The 23,320-nt window shown below is 37.3% G+C and overlaps 3 protein-coding genes across 6 annotated transcripts; all 3 read left to right on the top strand.

Moving 5' to 3' along the window:
- The first annotated feature begins 7,486 nt into the window (after nt 1–7,486).
- On the top strand, nt 7,487–11,414 carry LOC147483557 (serine/threonine-protein kinase AFC2-like). Of its 3 annotated transcripts, none has more exons than XM_086578387.1 (12): nt 7,487–7,618; nt 8,410–8,482; nt 9,054–9,080; nt 9,230–9,377; nt 9,483–9,531; nt 9,629–9,746; nt 10,004–10,095; nt 10,233–10,347; nt 10,473–10,540; nt 10,650–10,765; nt 10,886–10,982; nt 11,076–11,414. In XM_086578387.1, the coding sequence occupies exons 1-12, from the start codon at nt 7,550–7,552 to the stop codon at nt 11,214–11,216; spliced, it is 1,113 nt and encodes a 370-aa protein (XP_086434513.1). In that variant the 5' UTR covers nt 7,487–7,549; the 3' UTR covers nt 11,217–11,414. The 3 variants fall into 3 exon arrangements, with proteins under 3 accessions (XP_086434513.1, XP_086434512.1, XP_086434514.1); XM_086578386.1 differs by having other exon boundaries at nt 10,233–10,383; nt 10,476–10,540; XM_086578388.1 differs by having other exon boundaries at nt 10,233–10,383; nt 10,476–10,540; nt 11,054–11,414.
- Nucleotides 11,415–17,045: 5,631 nt separating this feature from the next.
- Nucleotides 17,046–20,268, top strand: LOC147483556 (uncharacterized). 2 transcript variants are annotated; one of them, XM_086577653.1, is made up of 4 exons: nt 17,046–17,319; nt 17,554–18,773; nt 18,884–18,961; nt 19,748–20,268. In XM_086577653.1, the coding sequence occupies exons 2-4, from the start codon at nt 18,719–18,721 to the stop codon at nt 20,116–20,118; spliced, it is 504 nt and encodes a 167-aa protein (XP_086433779.1). In that variant the 5' UTR covers nt 17,046–17,319; nt 17,554–18,718; the 3' UTR covers nt 20,119–20,268. The 2 variants fall into 2 exon arrangements, with proteins under 2 accessions (XP_086433779.1, XP_086433778.1); XM_086577652.1 differs by having other exon boundaries at nt 17,046–18,586; nt 18,709–18,773.
- A 225-nt stretch (nt 20,269–20,493) lies between these two features.
- Nucleotides 20,494–21,633, top strand: LOC147483555 (uncharacterized). Its single transcript, XM_086579593.1, has 2 exons — nt 20,494–20,823; nt 20,912–21,633. Exons 1-2 carry the CDS (start codon nt 20,494–20,496, stop codon nt 21,056–21,058), a joined length of 477 nt encoding a protein of 158 aa, XP_086435719.1. The 3' UTR covers nt 21,059–21,633.
- Nucleotides 21,634–23,320: the final 1,687 nt, after the last annotated feature.

Below are 23,320 nucleotides of genomic sequence, written 5' to 3'. Positions count from 1 at the left end.
ACCCGATAAGCAAACATGCAAATCGGGTCAGCATTATAAAAATGTTGGTGTGAGTAGTTCTAAAATACAACATATACATATACATACACAATCCATAAGGCAGTTAGTTCCTCCACCGAGGCCTTAACTTCCAATAACTAATACAACATTCTTAACTACAATAAGTAAGGCGGTAGTTCCTCCACCGAGGTGCCTTAATTTCCCACTAACCACACAACAAACCATACGCGTAATAAAAGGCATTTAGTTCCTCCACGAAATTTTAGGTTCTAACTAAACTAATAACCACCAAGCATATTCTATACTTACCGCATTTCATGCTCAATTCTGAGAGTGGGTCGTCTCGCACAAGTAATTAGTTTGACCCACCCTTCGCAAAAAAACTCTATCCAATCATATATATAAAGATATATTATTAACCAACATATTACCATAATTATATTATTTAAGGCTTTCGTTGCGTGTCCCTAAAATTACGTCGTATCTATGTCTTACCTAGTTTCCTTGGCTACCACAATCGCTACCCAACGCCGAACATGTACATCCACATGCCTCCCCTCACATAGCGGACCACTCCGTGCGCAATTATCCTAAGCAGGATACCGCACACCAAGTAACCCTCACACGAAGGCCATTATGTAAGTACTGCCACTATTCGACATAAAATATTGCGCGTCTCGTTCTAATTTTTGCGAACGGAATAATCAAGCTACCATTCGGCTACGCCAGAAAGGCCATTCAGCTTCACTGAAACGCCAGAAGGGCCATTCAGATTAACTGAAATGCCCAAAGGGCTAATCATATCACATACGCCCATCACTAGGGCCAAATCACATGAAGTTGTGGTAGCTAGGTTCTAGGATTTTTGTTACGTAATTTATTCAGGTGTCATACCTTAGTATCTCATAACAATTTCACTCTATCACGTGCCAAATAAATTATTGCACTAAGCCACCATATTTGAAAAATCTCAATAATAATTCTTGTTCTATCTCATACCAGTATACTTAATTGTACTTAAGCTCAACGTTTCTCGTTATAATAAAAATCCACATTATCACATGCCAATACTATTTATTGCACGATATCCAAGCATCTCTATATCAAATCTCAAAACTTATTATTTCACGTGCCAATCATATATTGCACTACACCATATGGAATATCTCCAGCCTTCATAAATACTACAATTTATTTAAGTAGCAACTCATAATAGTAATCAATCATGTAATGTATTCATTCAATATATTTATGTGAAGTCAATTCACCATCAAAGCCCAATACTAAAGTCCATGAATCTAAGTCCGTATATAATTTAATCCTCATAAAAATGTATATATCTAAGTCTTATAAGAATTCCCCTCTTGTTACGTGCCAATATTTATATGTTTTACACACTACTCATGTCAAATCTCAATTAGATAATGACAAACCAAGTTAGACATTTTTCGACAATATTTTATTACTACATTTGTCCATATTCTTAAATATGTGAAAATATGGAAAAAGTCAACATTCCACAGTTAACGGTCAACGGTCAAAGTCAAAGTCAACCTGTCATTTCCATGTTCAACAGGTTCAGGATCATAGCCATGGTTCATGGCTCAGGGGCTCATGACTAAGGAAAATGGCTCGGACCCAACTAGCCAAGCCCAAATCCAAACCTTAGAACCCGGCCCCAAAAGTCTAAACATTTAAAGACCCAATTAGATCTATTTTAAGTTATATGGACCAGCCCCCAAAACAAACTTGAAACTGGCCCAAAACTTTAATTGGTTCGGCAAAAAAAAACTAAAGTGGTCTGACCCAAAAACAAAATAGAACTGGCCCGACCAAACAATTAAAACCGGGCCCAAAGAAACAAAATAGAACTGGCCCAACCAACTAAACAAGCTAAGGCCCAAAACAATTTAAACTAATATGGATCGGCCCAAGCAAAACAAAATAACATCGGGCCCAAAGAAACCAACCAAGGCCCAAGCCCAACTGACCCGCATGACGGTCATCTTCTCCTCCAAAGACTCTCTCCTCCCACCACTTCCACCACCGGCCCGGCCTCCTCACTTGTACCCCTCATCCCAGCGGTTTGACTCATATTGAAAAACCCAATCTTCCCATACCAACAAAACCTGATTCCCTCATACTGCGAAACTCAACCCCGACCGCCATTGACGCCCGTCGAAGCTTCCTCTGCACCACTGTCCAACCCACACTCACCACCAAATCGTTGGGTTTTGATCCCCATCAACAACCAAAACTTTAGGGTATACTCAAAAATCCAAAACAAAACTCACTGCTCACCAATGGCGTTCGACACCATTAACGCCTTCTCAAGCTCCAACAGCACACCCAAATTCCCATCCCGACGTCCCCAACATCAACCAAATAAAAATACAATCCACTCACACAACAACAGTATAGCAGTTAAAACTACAATATCAACACCACCACAGAAGAGTTCCACCAAAATATAGGACGATTTCTTGTTGTTGGACTCGCGACGCCATTAACGACTCCTTCCGAGTTCCAACAGTTAAATCCAGAGTTTCAAGGATTTAGTAAATAACTATACTACTATCTAACCTAACCAGTCCAAATATTTCACAGGAGGAGCAAAATAATTAACGAAAAATAGGGAAAGGAGAAAAATTGAGCGAGAACCAAAACTCTAACAGTAAAGCTTTTGTGAAATCGATTTAAAAAAATAATATAATTACTCACATTAATTAACAGCTCGACGAATCCCTCCTAGTCCGAATCGTCGCGCTCCAACGCTCTAGCCAACGAGCTTTTATCTCCGCCTACATTTTTTTATTTTATTTTTATCTCAAAACCCTATTCTCTAGAAAAATAAGAATATATACTTGAGTTTGAAACCTAAGTCCAACACAGACTCGGGCCTAGAAATCAAGCCCACATATCCCAAATCCAATCCAACGAATTTTAAATAAATAAATAAATAAATAAATAAATAAATAAATAAATACATATTTTAAATGACCGGCGTTGATTGTTGTAATTTAATTTAATTTAAGTTGATGCATATTTATTCTTAATCATCAATAAACAATATATTTTATAAACAATGTTATATATATATATATATATATATATATATATATATATATATATATATATATATATATATATATATATATATATTTAAATTAATATATATTTTATTATATATTAATTTAAACTAACATATATTTATATAAAATAAAAGTTTATTCATATTAAAAAAACATATTATATTACATAGTCATAGAAAATAAAATGATTAACCACTCTTAATCTTTTCCATTACAGCACCCAACCACCCATATTTTCTACACACTAAACACTTCAATAGATCAAGATCTTTTCCTTCAAGGTTCACGAACTTTTTCAGCTATCTAACACCATCACAACTATTTGGGCATGCTATCTGTGCATAGAGGCAATACCTATACCAATGATCATCCTCGCCACAACACGTGCATATCAACAAACTGTCTCCATATATATATATATATATATATATATATGCATTTAAAAAATCTTACTTCTTCACCATCTTCGTTACAACTTCTGTATATGAGCATATAACCTTGGCAATGTGGTGTTTTAGGACACCTTCCATTCAGATACTTGCATGATAACGCAAGGTGTTTTCTTGAGGTACAAATTAGGCACCTCTCTTGATCGAATGTATCAAAATAACATGATTGTTAAGTTGATTCGCCAACGTCGGTATGTTGGTTAGTTTTTTGCAATGATGAAGAATAAGCCATGGTAAAATGAAATGGTTGTGGAGATAGTTTTGGAGTGTTGGGTAAGAATGAAGCAATTTGTGAAATTCTCAACATTCTACTCGATAGCATGCGACATTGGTAATGGCGTGTGACATTACTAATGGCGCGCGTGGTGGGCTCAACAATCACATTTGCGGTCGATATTTGCAACCACTTAGAATTGGTCAAAATTTGTATCCAAATTCTCCAAATTTCACCTTCAAATTTGAAGAAAATACTACCACCACTTATAGATGCTCTTAGAAGGTTTTTATATTGTTGAAAACTTTTGGAGGTTAATTATCATAATGGGTCTTAACTCTTAACTAACTAGGTTGATTGTATAAGCACGCTAGGATAATGTAGAACTTATTTTTTACTCACAGAATCGAAAACAAATTTTCCAAATATTAAATCTTACTTTATACGCTACTAAGTGTTATATTGCTACTCAACAACGTTATTATAAGTACCATGACAATGGGTCTCGCAAAAAATGGGTGTGGAGAAGATGTCATCAATCTATTTAATTAGTTCAAAGAATTGAGACTAACACCCGATGCACAAATATTTATAACATGTGGTGTCCTATTTGATGAGGGGATGTTGCAGTTTGAATCAATGAGCAACCATGTAGCATTATCTAAGTGTAAAAAACATGTTGGGGAGTACAAAATGTTTGAAAGAAACCATGAAATTCATTGAAAAGATGTTGTTTAACCTGAATATAGACGTTTGGGAATCTTTCATTGGTGAATTTTTGCAAAATTCATAGTAACATAGAACTCGAGGGTCATTATGTCGAGCTTGGTAGTATTTTCAAATTACTCATGTACATAATTCACTTCTATAGTTCTATGTATACTTTCATGACAAATAAGCACTAACTCTAACTATTATTATGAAAGAAGTAGATCAAATGCTCAGTGACATGTTATGGAAATTAAATACTCCAAATGTACAAATCTTACGTGCTTCTCTCATATTTTTACAAATATCGGATTCAAAGGGAAATGACCAAACTATTTGCTTACCACAAACATAGTTTACATAAAATTTAGTTTTGGAATCTAACTATGAGGAATTTTGGTGTTTTTTTTTTTTTTTTATTATTAAAAGTGTTTTAAGCGAGTAAAATATCTAAAAGATCCCGGGCGTATGCCCGGATCCAAAATCTAGTAATAGTAGAAAGTGAGGGTCATCTAGTTCTCCTGTAAGTGTTCTATGGGGCTCTAACAATTTTAGAGGAGAGCTCTTGTTATGCTTTTATTAGAATATGGTTTCGAGGTGTTCAAGAGTCCCGTAATATGATCAAACCCAAATCTTATCATAATATCACCTCTCTCTATATTATTTAATTATTTAGTTTCAAGTAGTTGTGCAGTTATTGTTGAGCATGATCATAGCTAAGAGAGTGCTATAGATTCATACTCAATGATTATATCTAGAATATGAAAAAGGCTTAACTTGATTTTCTAATAATTAATGAAGTAATACATGCTAATTTAGATTAATTGAATAAAGCAATACGCCAATACACAACATAGAATAAGTCTGATTTACACTCTTTAAATTCATATTTGATTATTTTTTGTTCCGGTTTAAAATCAATTATCTATTTGCAGGAGGCTATTTTAGATTGAAATACTCTCTAATATTTAGGCTATGGTTATATGATATATTATTATTTCAATTAAAGAAGTCTTGATTTGGGGATTTAGTAGTTTTTACGCCAATTATGTATTTACTTAACATTGTTGATACAATGTACATCCCTTGATTTTAGTAGCTACTGAGTGGTATCACCAATTGATCCACATTATTGTTTGTCTTCTTAATCCGCATTGTTTATGTGCTCTAAATAGCGTGAGGAAGGAAGATTGTAGATTAGTGGTGTAAATAGGAGTCTATATAAGTAATTGTCAGTGAGGAGGCCACATTAATTATGTATGGCCTGACGTAAGCAATTGCCAGTGAAGAGGCCACATTAGGTAGTGGAAGTGAATCCTATATGTATAAGAGACGATGGTGAATGCCGGAATTGAAGAAGTCATCGATACACATGCATTACGACATGTGAGATCAAGAGGCGAGCTTGACTTGAAGATTAGTAATTGGCTTAAAAGTTTGTTATCTTCATTTAGCAATTTAGTGTGCCTGACTGCCGGTTTAGAAATATTTCCTTCAACAAATTAATTGATCTGTTTGTTTGGAATCTCTGAATCTCTACATCCAAGAAGACGTCAACCCAAAAATCAACAGATGATAGTTCCAATAAGTATTAGATGTTGTGGTAATTACATCTACAAATGCACTAAATTCAATTCCAGAAAAGAAACGAGATTTCGGGCTATATACGTTTGTTTGATAATACGAATAATATGCTATGTTGTGCTATGGTCCATAATTTTCTTCTTATGTACCTTAAAGGTGTGGTTCTGTGGCTTACTGATGCACTTTACTTTTGTATGTATAATAAACATTCCTATATATTTAATCAAGGCGAGATCAAGAGGCAAGATCAGGATTTCATTGTGAAGCAGTTCCACGATATTAATGGCGTTGTTTTCGGTAAATGCAATGTTGCAAAGAGGATAATGGTAATTAACTATTGTATGATATGTTTTTTTTTTCTTTATTATATATTCTTTGTGTGTGGTTATTGACATTTTGAATGGGTTGTAGGGGTATCATATTGGATGGTAGACTAAGGATTTCTGAATTGCATCCAAGACCTGTTATTCTCAAAACTCAAATATACGTTTTTCCACTTTTTTCTTTAAAAAAACATAAACAAAAAATTCACTGCTCATTATTTCTTCATTGATGCATACCATCATAGTTACATTGTTAATGGGTTTGTGGGTAGGAGTTTTTTGAAGTGGTGGTGTTACTTGCTAAACAACTGAACTTACATCATGTCCTCTTTGAAGGTGACAATAAAAACGTTTATGAAAGTACTTTCAATGATCCTGATTAATTGGAAATTGTTCCATTTAGTTGAACATGTAAATACTTTTAGTAATATTCAGTTTTGAAAGTTTGATTGCAGTTGAAAGTGGTTCATCTATGTTTTTGGACTTTATAGACCCTTTATGCAATGATATTATATTTAATACAGGTGTCGACAAGCAAAGTCGGTAAAATCTTTGGGTGATGATACCAGAGGTCTAGGGCTCGAACCCCGCCAGCATCAAAGAGTTACTGATCTCATTTAAAAACAGGCTTACCAATCAAAAAATATATATATATATTATATTTAATGGTGATAAAAAAAAAATGGTACTTATACACAATTAGGTCTTTGTTTTCAGTTATTACTTATTAGCAGTGTCTCTTTTGTCTATGTTTGCTATCCCTATTGTTGGGTACATTTTAGATTGTGATTTCTCAAAACGAAGCCTTTTTCCCCAACAAAAAATCTGAAAGTTCCCGGCCATTTAAAAACCTTATCTTAGATAAAAACTACTGAAGTTCCGAATTCCAACGTGAACTCCAAAAAAAAAAATGGAAATGGTCGTGAGCCATGACTAAAATGGACTTGTGGAGCAAGTCTGATTTGTCTGCTACAACTTACCAACGAGGGCTGTACATTGCGGGCCGAGGCCCATGCAATGATAGTTATGAACTTGTGGGCTAAGTTCGGCCATTAGGTGTCGATAATTAGTCGGTTGAGTGTTGGGCACCCAAAACTATATATATATGGTACATGTTTCTCTGTTCATAAGTCTGTGTTAGGGTACTTGATAGGAGAAAAAAAAAAAAACAGTGGAGCGATGGATTCTGCAGTGATTCCGCGTCCTCCTCAGCCCAGCGCGTTAATTTCGTCAGATGCCTCAACCGAGGTAATTTTTTGAATTAGGGTAACTTTTTAGCTGGGTACTTCATTGTGTCTATGATTCGTGTGACTTTGCATTAATTACTTTCTATTAAAAGTATTTATTAAGCAGGTTATCTTATTTCGTTTTTTTTCCCAGTAAAAGAGAGACTTTTGACATAATAATAATAAGTACAGTTTATCCATCAGCCACCACTAAGAAGGAAATAGGTCAAATATTTATGAGAGATTGAGAGGCGAGGGGCACGTTTACTCGGGGACATTTGATTTGGGCATCTAGTTATGAAAATAAATTTTGTTGATTGTATGGTGACAGTCTCTCGAATAAGTAGCAAAAGTTTCAGACTTAGCAATTTTGTACAACCACAAGTCTAATACCCCTCTTAAAATAGATTGTATAATTTGCATGTGGAATACACTTTGAGTACAGCTGCATTGGTTGTGCAAACAGAGCCTTTATTAGTAGCCAACTATACATTTTTAGCGGGCGAACAAGTTTGCTCTTGATAATGACCTTTCTCCACTTTGTTACTTATTTCTGTAGCAACCAGTTTCAGTGTTCAAAAAAACACATCAAAGCCTTGAGGCTCACTGCGTATGTGATCCTCAGAGGCACTGGTCTCTTTGTTCGCACGGGTTGTAGGATTGGTAGAACTTGGATTGTACGTGGTCACTAGTTAGTTGTATTTTAGATGAGAAAAATTAATTGTTGTGTGGAATATTGGCTTTAAAGTAGTCTTTGTATTATGCTAACAAGATTATTATTGTCTGATAATCCATCCTTTCTTCTGTCACTAGGTTATTGAACAGCTCTGGCAAGAGGAAGCAAAACCCCCCTTGTTACGCATTGGGGAGCTTTTACATTCTCGCTGTAATTACCACTTTGATCACTACTTAATAATGAGATTTAGTACATTGCTTTGTCTTTGAATAATTTAAACTTTTTGTACCTTCGTTTTAGTTGTATGGATTAACTCTCTGTATCATCTATTCTTTGTGCTTGCAGTACATTAATTTGCAGTATTTCATCTTATTACACCCGTATTTATGATCTCTTAAAATTCCTTCGTTTTTCTATTTCATTTGTCAAACCATGTTCTGTCAATGTTGATATTACATAACAGGAGTATTAGTCTTGACTTTCTCTTCGTTTTTCGGCTTAAAAGAATTGAAATATTAGGTGTGTTTTGTTGCTAGTTTATGCTGTTTACTATCCCAAGTCCTTGAATATAGTTTGTACTCTTCCCTTCCAATGTTAATCGTTGTTCATGCTGTCGATATTGTTATTGTTGTTGGTATAGGATATGTTACTGTTGAATTGTAGATTGTTGTTCTCTTGTTCGGAATCAAATTCCTCTTTTGGTTACATTCCTTAAGTGAGTTTCGAAAGAAATTTATTCATTTACAGCCTTTTGTTTATGGTTTTTTCTGTCCTCTTGCAGATAGGATTTACAGACTACTTGGTGAAGGCAAGTTACTTCTCTTATTTTTTATACTTATCCTAGTACATATCCTACTTTTCTCATTGTTTTTTCCCCTTCTTGTGTGTGTGTGTGTGTGTGTTCATTCCTGCTATGTCTAAACAAATAATTTAGGCGAAACACTTTTATTTTTCCAGGTGTTTCATCGAGTGTTGTAGAATGTTGGGATGAGGAGAAGTTACAGTTTGTTGCCATAAAAGTTTTTACTGATGTACAAACCGAATCCGGAAGGCGTGAATGTCTGATTCTTAAATATATGGCAAAGCTGGATGGAGCTGGAGCATAGTAAGTTCCATCATGTTATAATTTCATGAGTATCCTTTTATTCTCTTTTGATAACTGTTTTCTTCACAATCCCATATATTGTTTAAGTTTATTACCCTTTTACAGTTATGTACAAATGCAGAACTATTTTGACCACTATAACCATCTTTGCATTGTAAGTGTTTGTTTTGTTCTGTGATTTATTTGCCCTAACCTCATATCTATATCCTTTGTGATTAATACATTCAAGTGGATTTGAGTGATGCCAACAGGTGTTTGAGAAGCTTGGACCAACATTAGATTGTTTTATATACAAAAGCTTCGGTATACCACTTTTCGATGGTGTAACAGTACAGAACCTTGGCAGACAACTGTTGGAGTGTGTTGCATGTGCGTAGCAGTTCATTACATCTTCCGTGTTAGAGATTCATTTTTAAGCGAAACTGAACTAGCACACAGCATATATATTTTTTTATATATATAGGGTCTTTATTTTTCAACAATTGTTTATAACATATTTTTGTGGCTGTTCTCCCATTACTTTGGACCTGATATGTCATAGGGTCCAAGTATCACAAAATATATGGCTGATATAATTTGATTTAGTTATGGTGGTATCCTGATATGATTTCTTTCGACATTTTCAGTTCTTCATGATAATCTGGTTGTACATACTGATCTGAAGCCTGAAAATGTTCTTTTTACGTCACCAGATTGTGTGGAAATGCTATTGGACAATGTATGTTCTGTATGAGTATTTATTACTCTCTTTTGTTCAATTATTGCTGGTTTTTAGCTCTTTTGTTTTGTGTGCTTTTTACTGAAGTTGATTAATTTTTTGTTTACTCATTATAAACGTTAAAATAATTTCCCCAGTCATCGAAGGGTCCAGTTGGCTTAAAGTATTTCTGGGAATCGAAGGTAATCAAACTGATAGATTTTGGATGCTCCGTAGTTGACGATTCCAGTGGGCCGTTTCATTATTTTCCTGGTACACCTCCTTATAGTGCACCCGAGGTTTTGCTCGGTATGTAATGATATCTGAAGTTATTTGGTTTCCACACAAGTCAAATGTATAAGACTATTTGTGTTACTGACGGTATGTATTACTTCTAGCAGGTCTTGAATGGAGTTTTCCGTGTGATATATGGAGTGTTGGTTGTATCTTGTTCGAGATTCTCTTTGTAATATCTCTCTTTCGGCTCTTGGTTCTTTACCCATTTCTTTTGGAAATTAGAATGTTAGATTGACCTATTGCAATTTTGAAGATCTTTGTTTTTTTTCTTTTGATAGAGGGTGATGCCTTTTCCGACTTTAGATATTTTTGAGCACCTTGCCATGATGCAGAGATTTTTAGGCCCATTACCAGAACACATTATTGATAAATATATCCCTGCCAATACTGTTGAGTATGTATCTCCTTGAATTTTATCCATTTCATGTTACGAAGGTTTTTCGTTATATAATTCTCCCCCCATTTTGTCTAGCTGTCATTTCGAGATTGTGTCTAATACTAATGTATACTTCAGCGGGAAATCTGAGTGCTTCAAGTGGACTTTAGCACACTGGCCAGAGATTGCTCAGAGGAAGAACGTAGAACAAGTACAGAGGATGCCTACACTTAATGTAAGTTTTCTTGGCTTTCTGGTTCAACTGTACCATTCATGTGTTTTGAGGTTATAATCCGACTGTACCAGTCTGTTTTGAAATCTTCTGCAGGATTATGCAGCAGTGAAAACTCACCGTATTCCCGCGTTTAGCGATTATATAAACCTTTTGCAATGCCTCTTCAAATACGAACCATCTGAGAGACTGACAGCTCGAGAAGCCCTTGCACATCCATTCTTTAACAAGCGGTAGGCACATTGAGAGGTTATTTTGCAATGGAGATTGATGATAAATGTAATATACTCGTTCTATCCTTTAAAGATGAAGTGGTGAACCATTAATTGCAAAAACTTGTTACTTAAGTTTATAATTCTGTGTTTCTTCTGTTGAACCTGTTGTTGAATTTTTTTGCGTTAATCATCACTTAAAAAATATTAGTTTAACTTGCAAGTTTTTTTTATTAAAGCTTTATTTAAGAAACTGCGAAATCATTAAGAAAAAGAAGTTTTACTTCCTTTTTTTCCCCCTTATTGTTAATGTTTTTATCATTGCATTATTATTTTTATAGATAAAAAAAAAATTGGCTTCTTTTTCACTGTAGTTTTTTATTGGATCCCAAAGCTTCATTCTTCCATGTGAACCCATCGATTCTGACTTGTATAGATCTTCATCCCTAAATGGATTATGGCTGAGTTTACTGCAAGCTTCTTCACTAGTATCACTAATTTAGCTCTCTCTGTTTAGGTTCCTTTTTAACATTTTAATGTTTCTCAGAGTCGGAATTAGGTTTTTGTTTGGTTTAGGCTGCCCAGGATACTTGCATCTTTGAAGTCTCCTTGTACAATAAGCCTGTGTACCTGATTTCTCCGTGTGAACTGGAGAAGAGCAGGTCATGGTGCTAAATAACCTAGATGGGAAACCATTGATCTGACAACCAATGATTTGCTGCTCTTCTTTGCATAGGATTAGAAACATATTCCGTTGAGTTAGCATTGCAGGCCATCCTGATGGGTTCTTAGCAAGTAATTCATTGGTTAGAAGAGTTATAGGAAAGAATAGCTTAAAGTGGAGAAGACTCTAGGGAGTGTTACAGTTGGAGAGACTTCCATCTGTTCCTCGAAAGCTTACTCATCAGCGCTTTTCAAAATAGTTTGAAATTGATTAGTGCTGTTGAACATTTGTTCTCAAACAAGTCTAGTAAATTAGTAATACTACCTGATCTGATGGAGATATGAAGTTCAGTACACTCTTCTTGCCTACATTGAAGGGTTAATGGCAGGTACTAGGGAAAAAACTAGAAGGCTCTACTAGGTAATAAGAGCATCATCAACGCGTTGTGATATTTCATTTTCAATGTGACAGTTGACAATTTTTATAGCAATTTTCGTCACCAACGCGTTGTCAAATGATCGTTTTGATTTTAAAAATTGTCAAAACTGGAGCCAAATTGGTGAAGAATATAGAAATGGTGTGCACGGGACAACTTGACCCGTCCAAGAGTGAGACGGGACTACTTTAGCCTTCCAGCATTTATTTGTTTTTTTTTAATAAAAAATACAAATCTAGAACCAAAATAGAAATGTCTCGCACGGGACAATTTGACCCGTCCAAGAGTGGGACGGGACTACTTTTGCCGTCTATAAATTTTTTTGTTTTTTTTTAATAAAAAATTCTAAATGGCTCGATTTTGTACCGTTGGCCTTTTGGACTGTTGGGCTTTTGTAATTTGGCACGGGACAACTATTCCCGTCCAAAATTAAAAAGCAAATTTTGCCCAAAATGGGTTGGTTCTTTTCTTGGTTTTAGAGATTTTGAACTGTCAAAACTGATGAGGTGTCACAACGCAAAATGGAAATGCGTTGATGATGCTCTAAGTGGTATTGTGTTAGTGCCATAGTGGTATCTCGATGAGTCAACTGTTAAGCAGTTTCCGCCCCTTCACAGTTTTTTTGCAACAAATGAAGGTCGTCATGAAAGATGAAAAAGAGGTTATGTACTGCTATGCTATGCTTATGGCTCTTCTCCCAAATTTTGTTCGCTATTTTCCCAACTAGGGTTGGAAATGGAGCGGGTTTGGGTCGGATCAGACTATATCCATGCCCATATCCATTTTTTCAATACAAAACCAGATCCGGATCCATGACCCGAATGGATCCAAAATAGCATACCATATCTGAACCATTTTTGTAAATGGGATAATCGGATCCGACCCGACCCGACCCGAATTGTGAACCACAAGTTCTCAATCACCCACGGTCTACAAACAAGAGAGACCTATTATTATTTGGAAGATATATTAACAAAATTTTATATTTTGGATTCGGATCTAGGAGGATCCGAACCGTTTAGAGTAAAACTATATTTGAATCCGAATTAAAAATGGATAATCCATATCCGACCCATTTTCTTATTCGGACTCATTATTAAGGTCCAAACCCGTTGAAATAGGTTTGGATCGGATCGGATTCGGGTCAAAACCCGCACCATTTCCAGCCCTATTCCCAATTGACATTGTCATTTACCAATGCAGCAAGTTGCAAGCCATCGTTCAATGGATCTAATAATTAGAATCCAAGCATCAGTTTCTTTTTCTGGAAAAATCATTTGATCAGCGAAAGGCCTAAATAAGTAGAAATTACAAGTTTGGGAGCTTGTCACCAAACTATTTGACATTAGCTTAGCCCTGTTGGGAAGGATTAAAATTTTGCATGGGATGACAGTATGACACCAACATAAACGTTAAGTTTACTGCTTAGTCCACAATTCCCGATAAATCTGAGTCCAATGGTACACCACTGAGTATCTCTTTTTTTTTTGGTAACTGCCCATTATTATTGCGGAATTAGACGTATCCACTCCACCAATAAGATCATACCAAAGTAGATTACATACAAATTTTAGCAGTTTCAACCACCAAAAGAAAAAAACATTGTCTAAGTAATTCCAATATTACTGTTGGAACATTGACTTTCACACCAGTTGGAGTCGATAAACAAGAGACATCCTAAACAACTGTGTATCTCTAAAACTTGCGAAAAACAATGTTTTAAAAATAGAGTACTATTTTTGTGTGTAATGGTTTGGATTTTGGAACATACTACGCGCTCCAACTGGCATAGTTTGAATTTTGAAACCCATGGTTTGATGGGGACCCATTCAATTCTACGGCTTCTATCCCATTTCAACCGGTGCCAAACGAGATTATTAATTTTTTTTCTGCACCACTTAAAGTGGCGCCATTTGGTTCTTTTCATTTGTAGCGAGTTCAATTCGACGGGGAATGTGTAGATGTCAAGAGAAGTTATCTTCTTTACTAATCAACCTTTGATAATCAACTTTCATGGCGATTATAAAATCTCTCTCCTTGAAAACAGAACAGAAAAAAAGTATGGAAATGAATCTGATCCCCTTTCTTTGGCACGATTCCTCTTTATATAGTCTTCACTCAAGTGTCCTATTCAATCGGACTCCAACATGTGTCCATTCCTTTCTTCCTCCTTCCTCACCTATTTAACCAGATAACAAAACAAGAACATACCGACTAAATAATGAATATATTGGCATTCATTACTAATCGGGTTGAAATATCATAAATCTGTTTGATGGAATCATGGAAAGGGAACTGTTACGTGAGGAGTTTTTTTTAAGATATATGTTTGCTTAAAGCAGGAGAAGTCCGTGTTCTTACTTTTTAGAGTATATTTAGGAGTGATACCAACCTAGCATCAAACACCAATAATTTGGTGTTTTTCCAATTTCAGGAGAGTCACATATTGATGAAAACACAAAAAAAACACCAAACCAAACACCAAACCGACCAATATTTGGTTTCAGCTTTGGTGCTGTATCAAATCTCTCACGCGATTTTGCCAAAATCACGCGATTTTTCCAACACCACATGAGCTTAGGCTTTTAATCGCACGGTTTCTGGAAAACCGCGTGGACTTGGGCTTTTAAGATGGGCTTCAATGGCGCGGTTTGAGAAAGTCGCGTGGGTCATATGGCGTAGTTTATCCAAAACCACGTCATTTAATGTTGAAAATTTGATGTTACTCCTAAAGATGGTTGGTGTTTTTTTTTGCTCTCCTAAAGATGATCTTAGTTCTTACCCTCTCTTAAACAACATGAACAAGGATAAGTCCCTATTTCTTTGTTGCACCATCAATTTCTTCTATATTTGAATAGGGCTCAATCTGTCAAGCTTTCATAGATAAATTTTCTTTTCTTCATCTGTCTTTCATGGCTGCCAGCCTGCCAACACCACAAGGTAAACCGAAAATCTTCAATTTCTAATTTTTTTCGAATATCCGAAGTTTCCAATTTCGGCAAATAATTTCAGTTCTGAAAACAATTTGGATCGGATTCGGCAAAACTTTTCCATTCCGAAAAAAATTGGAATATTTTCTGAAAACTCCAAATCCGATCTGTTTAGATGTTACCTTAACTCGTACAAAATTTATACCTAGTGATCCCGACACAATTATCGTAACCAGTGTTATCAGACCCGACCTGGTGAACTTGTGACCCGGTCACGGTTTGGTTGGGTCACTTAGCAGATCATTTACTACCTATCAGTGAAGTTGTCTCTCAGTTCTAACTAACCCTGTTTTTCTTACACGTGTAGCAAGTTAGTCGAATACTGAATAAGCTATCTCTCGGTTCTAACCAGCCCTACTTTTCTTACACGTGTAGCAAGTTAGCCGAATCAAGAAATTGGGCTAGAGAGTCTCATTTAAAAAAAAACAACTCTAAAGCCCTATCCATAATTTTTTTGGGTTTTAATACCCCTACATTGTTTTTATTCGCCATAAGTGTTTTTTTATAGAAAATCTTTAGAATCTAAGTTTTTGACTCGAGACCAGGTGCCACCTGTTATTTTTTAATATAAATTATTCTCTTTTTCACCCTTCCAAGATAACTACTTGTAGATAAGATAACTACCAAAATAAAGATTGAATAAGATAACTACTTTTAGATAAGATAACTAATATAACAAAAAGAGTAGATTTTGGGTTTGAATAGAATTTAGCAAAAAGTACCGTGTATTGCTCCAAAAGTTAAATTTGACACTACCTGTTTTCATCCGAATATGGACGTTATAAACTTATACATTTTAAAATGCAGATGCACCATGTTATAAACTTATATATTTTAAAATGCAGATGCACCACGTTATAAACTTATATATTTTAAAATGCAGATGTACCACGTTATAAACTTATACATTTTAAAATGCATACACACCACGCATTTTAAAATGCAGATACAAAATGCATTTGATTATTTATTTTGTGGGTTTGATTAACTACTATTAAATGAAACGGGTTGGTTTAGAGTTTAATGTTTATAAATTTAGGATATAGAGATTAGGGTTTAGTGTCTTAAGGTTTAGGCTTTAGGCTTAGGGTCTAGTTTATAGGGGTTAAGGTTTAATGTCTTAAGGTTTAGGGTTTAGGCTTAGGGTCTAGTTTATAAAGATTTTGGGTTTAGTGTCTAGTGGTTTGGAGTTTAGACTTAAGGACTAGTGTCAAATGCCTCTACAAAATATTGGAGGCATAATATTTTTAGTTTTTTCATTACCGAAAAGCTAGTGTGCGCAGGGTGTACTCAGCGTATAGCATCTGGGCCACTCATATAGGCACAAGTACTGGTGTATTGCAGCAAAGAAGTATTGTCCAAGGGCTCTCATTCCTGCGCACTCATACACTCTGATGCCCCCTAGATGCCCTCTTTTCATTATATGCATTTTAAAATGTGAAGGCAAGTAGTTATAAGTGAATTTTTTGTGTGAAATTCAATTTTTTGTTTTGTATCCCACTATGTTACTAGGTAGATAGTCGGTTATGTTTGTTTCCAAGTGAGGATATTTTCGTCTATTCCTGGTAAAGTTGGATAACAGGTGGTTAGTTCCATATTCTGGTCCAATTGGGGTATTAAATTCTAAACAAATTTAAGAGGAGTCTTAGGACTACTAAATATTTATAACTAACTCCTCTAGACTAATTTTCTGTTAGCCGAATAGTGTTACCTATCTCTTGGTTCTAACTATCCATACTTTTGTCATTCTATCACTTCCCAATTTGTCATTTCTCTTTATTTCTCAACTTTCATGCTCAGTTTTCATCGCTTGAAACACCTAACCTTTTCTGCTCCACTTCCATCTCTTTCCCATCTCTCCAAATTGAAGGTTTCCTTGTAGTTCAACTATTCTTTTTCGAATCTCTACATATTGAAGCTTTTGTTGCGGTTCAACTATACTGAATTTTCAGTTCGTTCCATCTGTTTTTCCACTTTTAGATTGAAGCTTTTGTTGCAGTTCAATTGTGATAAACTTTCGGTTCATCTGTTTATTAAAGTAAGTCCACTTCGGTGTTAGACATTCCCAGTTGGTGCTGAATTACCTGTTCAGTTCGTCTATTTTTTCGCTTTGGACTAAAATAAGTAACTCGACTTCAGTGTTAGACAATTTAACAAAATCGCTTTGGACAAAATCAACTCGACTTTCCCAGTTGGTGCTGAATTGGTATTTTCAAATGCAAGTTCGGCTGCTTAGTCAATTTATTTTCGTCAATTGATTTTGTTGTTGCAGATTCAGATTCTGTCATTCAGTTCCTTCTTCAACTGCTCTATCATTCGTTCCATCTCCTGCAACATATCTGTTCCTGATAACCAGCGGACCCAACTCACGCAACAACTGGGAAAGTGCAAACATTTCCACATGCATATTTGCTAGTGCCATTAACCTAAGAGCATCTCTAGGTGGTAGTATCACCTCTCAAATTCTTCAAATTTGCTTCTAAAACTTGGAATTTTCCGGAATTCCAACTCTAGGTGGAAGCAAATTCGGTCGCATCACCTGTCCAACCACATTCTTGTTCGCAAATTTGGCATTTCGGATGCGGATGCGGAGCAACAGTGGTAATGTCGCTCCAAATTTTTTTTTTTGACCAGCACCACGCGCCAGTGGTACTGTCGCGCGCCACTCATAATGTTGCATGCTCCAACGGAAAAAAAAAAAGCAAAAAACGGCCAAAATTCTACATCTATATATCTACACTCATCTCCTTCTTCATTTTACATACACTAAACTCAAACATTCTTATAAAAAAAAACTCAACCATTTCACATCAATCCTCAACAAACAACACACACACATTGCCAAAAAATTGATCATGAAGTGTGTAGATGTTGTGTTAACTAGACAACGACCTGATGATCTGGAGAATTGGGAATGGCTGCACTCTTGCTGGGATAAGAGTTGCCTACGTATCAAGTTTATTGGGATAAACTTGAATCAAGCCTTACGTAGTTCATCTATCTCTACTTATAGATGTTTGAGCTAACCTTCTTTATTTGCTCCAGGCTGTTATGAAGTGTAGATCCACTTTGTGTGCTATCTTGGAGATTTGCCATTACTCTGATGTTACAAAGTAAATGTCTCCTTAATTATTACGTTGACTGAGCTCCATGATTGCGCTAGTTGATATCCTTCCATAAATGGCTGTAATTGATGCTTCAGATGACCTGGGTGTTAGGTCGTTGGGTACGGTCTGATGGTGTTGGACGACCTGAAGGAGGACAACCTGTTATGTGGACACATGTACTGTAGTGCGGAACGGAGGGTACTTACACATCCCCCTTTATTTTTTATTCGTTATGTGGACAGCTGTTGCATGGAGAAAGAACGGTTAAAAAGTAAAGTTTTGAAAGTACGTGTCTGATAGTTGTTTTGTTTTGAATTTAGGTTTTGGGGAATGTGCGGGAACTGTTTGGGCTGGATTCGTGGGCCTGAAATTATGGCGATTGTGGGTGAGTAATGATTTAGATTTTGGGAACACGAAACGTTTTGATTGTCTCGAGGTTTTGGGAAGTTGAGGGGTTTTGACTTGTAAAAGCTTTTCATTTGTTCACTTTTCAAGCAAAGGGAAAAAAGGAAAAACGAGTGAAAAAGAAAGAAACTGAGAAGGAAAGAAAACTCTCTCTTCATTTGCCATCAGGTTCGTGTTTTTGTCAATTTAAACATTTGATCTTTTAATCTTTCTTTGAACTTTGAAATGTCTATGACTAGTGATAGTTTGAGTGGTGAGGTTGAAGTTGATGAATAGAGAGAGAGAACGGTAAGTGATGAAGAGGTTGATGATAGGGTTGGTAGTGGTGTGGAGGCCTCGTCGTCTTCATTTTTGGAGACGAAGGCTGAGGATGTGAGGAGGCCTAAGTCGGAGGATTGCTATGCTTCTCTGAAGGAGGAGTTTGGTTGGGTGGAGGCCGACCTGTCCATGTACGACCTGAGGGGGGAGAGGAATGTGTTTAATAATGACTACGTTCCTTGGGGTGGAGGAATAGTTTTTTGTTATGGTCAGTTGAATGCTGGGATGAGGTTGCCTCAATCCCGTCTTACTGTTGAGGTGCTTAATTTTTTAGGAAAAACCCCTTGTCAGTTCGTAGGGAACAGCTGGATGATCTTCAATGTGTTGGATCTGTTGAATGAAAGGGGTTATTACGTTGGTTATAAAGATGTGTTGGAGCACTTTGTCGTGAGGAGGTCGGGTGCAATAAATTTCAGTTTTCAGGTTGGAAAGGGGAAATCTCCCCTTTTAGTGGGGGTGAGTAAGGAGGAATGGAGTCGTAGACCGTTTTTGGCTGTGGGTAAATATCGTCCTCCTCGTTTGGAGTTGGCCAATCGTGTTGTACAGTTTGCTGGTAGGTTGTTGGTTTTAGGTCGTAATGTGTGTGTGGTATATTATGATTTGGACGCTCTGACTTAATTGTTCTTGTTTTTGCAGAGGTTTTTATTCGTGATCGAACCCATAACTGTGTTATAGAAATGTTTGCTTGTTTGAGCTTGGAGGAGAAACGAGCTTTGCTTGGGGAGGTTGCTCATTACTTTAAGAAGCGTGGAGGGAAGAAAATCAACCGTAAGAGGCTGGAGCAAAAGGCGAGGGCTCGCAAGGTAGTGGTTGATCTTTCTGATTCTAGCTCGGATTTTGTCATGCAGAGGGAGAGCCAAAAGAAAGCACCTATTTCTGGAGGGAAAAGGGTTGGAGGGGCTGGTGATAGCCATTCTGGAGCGGCTAGGACGGCTGGAGGAGCTGCTGAAAACCGTTTTGGGGTGGCGACAACGGCTAGAGGGGTGACGCAATCCAGACGCTCTTAGCTGGGTGACGCAAATCATTTGACATCCCAACGCTCTGAGTTGGGTGATGCAAATCGGTTGGTGTCCCAACGTTCTGAGTTGGTGGATGTAGGACGTTCTGCATCCAACCGCTTCTTCTCTGGTGATGCAGATCGCTCTGCATCTAACCGCTCCTCCGGAGATCGCGGGTGTCTTTGGAAGTCTTTGGTGGTGTTCTTCTTTGGTGGGAGTGCTGGTGGAGAAGGTGATGCTCCCACTTCATTCCAGAGGTCTGTTCTGAAGAGGCGCTCCGAAGTGGTTGAGTCTGAGGGGGTTAAGAGGGCCCGAGCCGAAGTCCAAGAACGACCTAAATCTTCTTGAGGATCGTGACTTCTTCGTCGGGTACATCTGAAGAAGATGAACCTGATTGATTTGGCTGTTGACGCTGGGGTGGCTGAGGCCTGTGGAAAGAAGAAGGTTGATGATGTTGAGCCTACTTCTGAACAGTGGTCAAGAAGTGCGAACCCAAGTAAAAAGAGTGCAAGTGACGTTCTGGATAGGCTGGTTATGTATGACGACCCTATTAGTGGGCTGAGGAAGTTTGTGGAAAATGGAGACTGTAGTTTCAAGTCCAAGTTGATTACTGAGGGGTTGCTGGAGAGTATTGTGCTTGATGGGGATAGGCGCAAGCTGGATGGTAAGGATTTGGATGTGAGCTTGCAGGAGATGGATCGGTCGCTGTGCTATGTGAGTGTTCTTCCGTTCTGAGCTTGCTTCTTTTGGGTTTTGTCCATTTTGATCCCATCTAATCTCTATATATGTCTTTTTTTGTTAGATTCTAGCCATGTACAGGAAGTTGAGGGAGATGGCGTCTTTCTCCAATCTATACAAGAAGAAGCTGGATGCCAGCAAGCAAGCTTATAGAAAGCTGGTGGCCGAGCAGCAAGTGGAGATGACTGAGGTTGCAGGGCTGAGCGCTTAGGTGCAAGAGTTGGGTGGGAAAGTGTCTCTGTTGCAACCCTCTCTTGACTCTGCAAAGCTGGAGGTTTAGCAATGGGTTGCCGAGTGCAAGAAGCAGCGGGTCATTGCTGAATGAGCTAAGACTAAATATAACAACCTTGTTAATTTGGTGGAGGGTGGTGATACTTACGTTATAGTAGATGATTATCTGGATCTAGATTGTAGGTATGAGCTCCTAAAGATGTCAGTTGAAAGTGGGGCTACAACAGTGTCTATCGAAGATACTGGTGTAGATGCTAGTAAACGATCTAACCTGCCAACCGACCTAGGTTCTACTCCAACGGTTCTTCCAGTTGTGCCTCCTGTTGTTGATGTCTCTGATGTTCCTAAAGTTGTTGCTGATCCAGCTAGTGGCTCGGTAGGTGAAGAGGGTTGTGAGCTGGATCCGTTGAATGTTGATCAAGTATCTCGTGTTGTTTGAGCTTCTTCTGGTTTGAATTTGTGGTTGGCTATTTCTTTGAACAACGTCCTAATGTTTTTGTTCTTGCTACTGACGATAATATATTTTTCTATGATGATGGGGGTATTGAGGTCATTTTCCTTGGATAACCGGGGGCCTCAATATCTAACCGAATTTGTACTTAAGTAGAAATATTTAAATTACTTACTTGTTAAAATTGTTTGAAACAGGCATTTGTTGCTTCTGTTGTTTTTAATATGTTGTTTGACGACCTGTGTTGCATAGTAGTCGTACTGATGAACTGCTTGACTTTGCTAGGCCGTCTGATTGTTACAGGTAGTAAAGTGTTTGTGTACGACCTGGTATATTTGCATAGTTAGCACCTTGGTTTCGTCTTGTCCCTAGGTGTACGCCATGATTCGTTCCTTTTGGGGGAACTTCTGCTTGATATAATTAGCTTTTGAGTGGCTATTATATTTGAGTCTAATTTAAATCCTTTGTGAGGTCGTAAGTTGACTTGGGGTCCCTTTGGGGGTCCCCTATATTGTATTTGTCTGATAATTGGCCTTTGAATGACAATTACAGTTGAATCATATTTAACCCTAGTGTTGGTGTTAAGTTAATTTAAGGTCCTTTTGGAGGACCTTGTTTGAATTGATTGAAATTTAACCACTGTGTGGTTGTAGTTGAGTCGTTGTAGACTCCGCCTTTGATGTACGACCTGTCATTATGATGACGTAGGTCAGGTTGCACAGTGTGAGATGCATCGTACTTATGTAATGCAAACAATGATATTTGTACACAAAATGTTAATGAAATTTTATTCATACTGACTTATATATTTGGAGAAAGACTTATTGATAGAATCGCTTTAGGAGAGTTGTATTCCAAGGTCGGGGAAGCATGTCACCGAGCTGAGTTTTGATCCAGTATGCGCCATTTCCAACGACATTGTCAACAATGTAGGGGCCTTCCCAAGTTGGGTCGAGTTTGGCTGGGGCCAGTGCCTTTTTGAGGACTAGGTCCCTAGCTTGGAAAGATCTTGGGACGACCTTCTTATTGTAACATTGTTGGATTGTTTGGTGGTACCGAGCTAGGGATATTGCAACTGTTTCTCTGCGTTCCTCTAGGAGATCAACTTCTTTTGCCAAGATAGTGTCATTGTCTCCTGACTCGACGATGTCAGAACGTGTGGTTGTGAGTGTGAGTTCTGATGGTATTACTGTTTCTATTCCGAAGCAAAGTGTGAAAGGAGACTCATTTGTACTGGCCCTGGCTGTTATTCTGTATGCCCATAGAATGTTCTCGAGCTGCTCTGGCCATTGGATTTTCTTGCTCTCCAACTTCTTTTGGAGGTTTTCTTTGATGGCCTTGTTTGTGGCATCTGCTTGACCATTGCTTTGTGCATATCTAGGTGTAGAAAATGCTTGAGTGATATGCCATTTTTGTAGAAAAGCCTTGACCTGTGTGCCAGCAAATTGGGTTCCATTGTCCATGACAAGGGTGTGGGGTAGACCAAATCTTGTGATGATATTGGTCTATATGAAGTTGATGACATTGACTTCTTTGACTTGGACTAGTGGAATTGCTTCAATCCATTTGGTGAAGTAATCTGTGGCTACTAGGACGTATTTGAGACCTATTTTCTTTTGTGGGATGAACGGTCCCATGATGTCTAGCCCCTACATGTGGAAAAGCCATGGGCTGGCTATATTGATCAATTCCCTTGCTGGGCTTAGGTGGTTGTGGCCAAATGTTTGACATTGGAAGCATTTAAGAACATACCTTTTTGCCTCGATATGCATGTCTGGCCAATAATACCCT

Source organism: Coptis chinensis, chromosome 8, assembly GCF_015680905.1.
Source record: "Coptis chinensis isolate HL-2020 chromosome 8, ASM1568090v1, whole genome shotgun sequence".
NCBI lineage: Eukaryota > Viridiplantae > Streptophyta > Magnoliopsida > Ranunculales > Ranunculaceae > Coptis > Coptis chinensis.
Note: the sequence above shows the minus strand (reverse complement) of the source record. Positions and strands in the feature narration are given on the sequence as shown.

What these genes read in the sequence shown, in the direction of transcription:
- LOC147483557 (XM_086578386.1), top strand. Translation starts at nt 7,550, where the DNA reads ATGGATTCTGCAGTGATTCCGCGTCCTCCTCAGCCCAGCGCGTTAATT. An exon ending in CGTCAGATGCCTCAACCGAG is followed by an intron (nt 7,619 to 8,409) that starts GTAATTTTTTGA and finishes TTCTGTCACTAG; the next exon opens with GTTATTGAACAGCTCTGGCA. An exon ending in TGCACCCGAGGTTTTGCTCG is followed by an intron (nt 10,384 to 10,475) that starts GTATGTAATGAT and finishes TACTTCTAGCAG; the next exon opens with GTCTTGAATGGAGTTTTCCG.
- LOC147483556 (XM_086577653.1), top strand. Translation starts at nt 18,719, where the DNA reads ATGTGCGGGAACTGTTTGGGCTGGATTCGTGGGCCTGAAATTATGGCG. An exon ending in TGAAATTATGGCGATTGTGG is followed by an intron (nt 18,774 to 18,883) that starts GTGAGTAATGAT and finishes TCACTTTTCAAG; the next exon opens with CAAAGGGAAAAAAGGAAAAA. An exon ending in CTCTCTTCATTTGCCATCAG is followed by an intron (nt 18,962 to 19,747) that starts GTTCGTGTTTTT and finishes TTGTTTTTGCAG; the next exon opens with AGGTTTTTATTCGTGATCGA.
- LOC147483555 (XM_086579593.1), top strand. Translation starts at nt 20,494, where the DNA reads ATGAACCTGATTGATTTGGCTGTTGACGCTGGGGTGGCTGAGGCCTGT. An exon ending in TGGATCGGTCGCTGTGCTAT is followed by an intron (nt 20,824 to 20,911) that starts GTGAGTGTTCTT and finishes TTTTTTTGTTAG; the next exon opens with ATTCTAGCCATGTACAGGAA.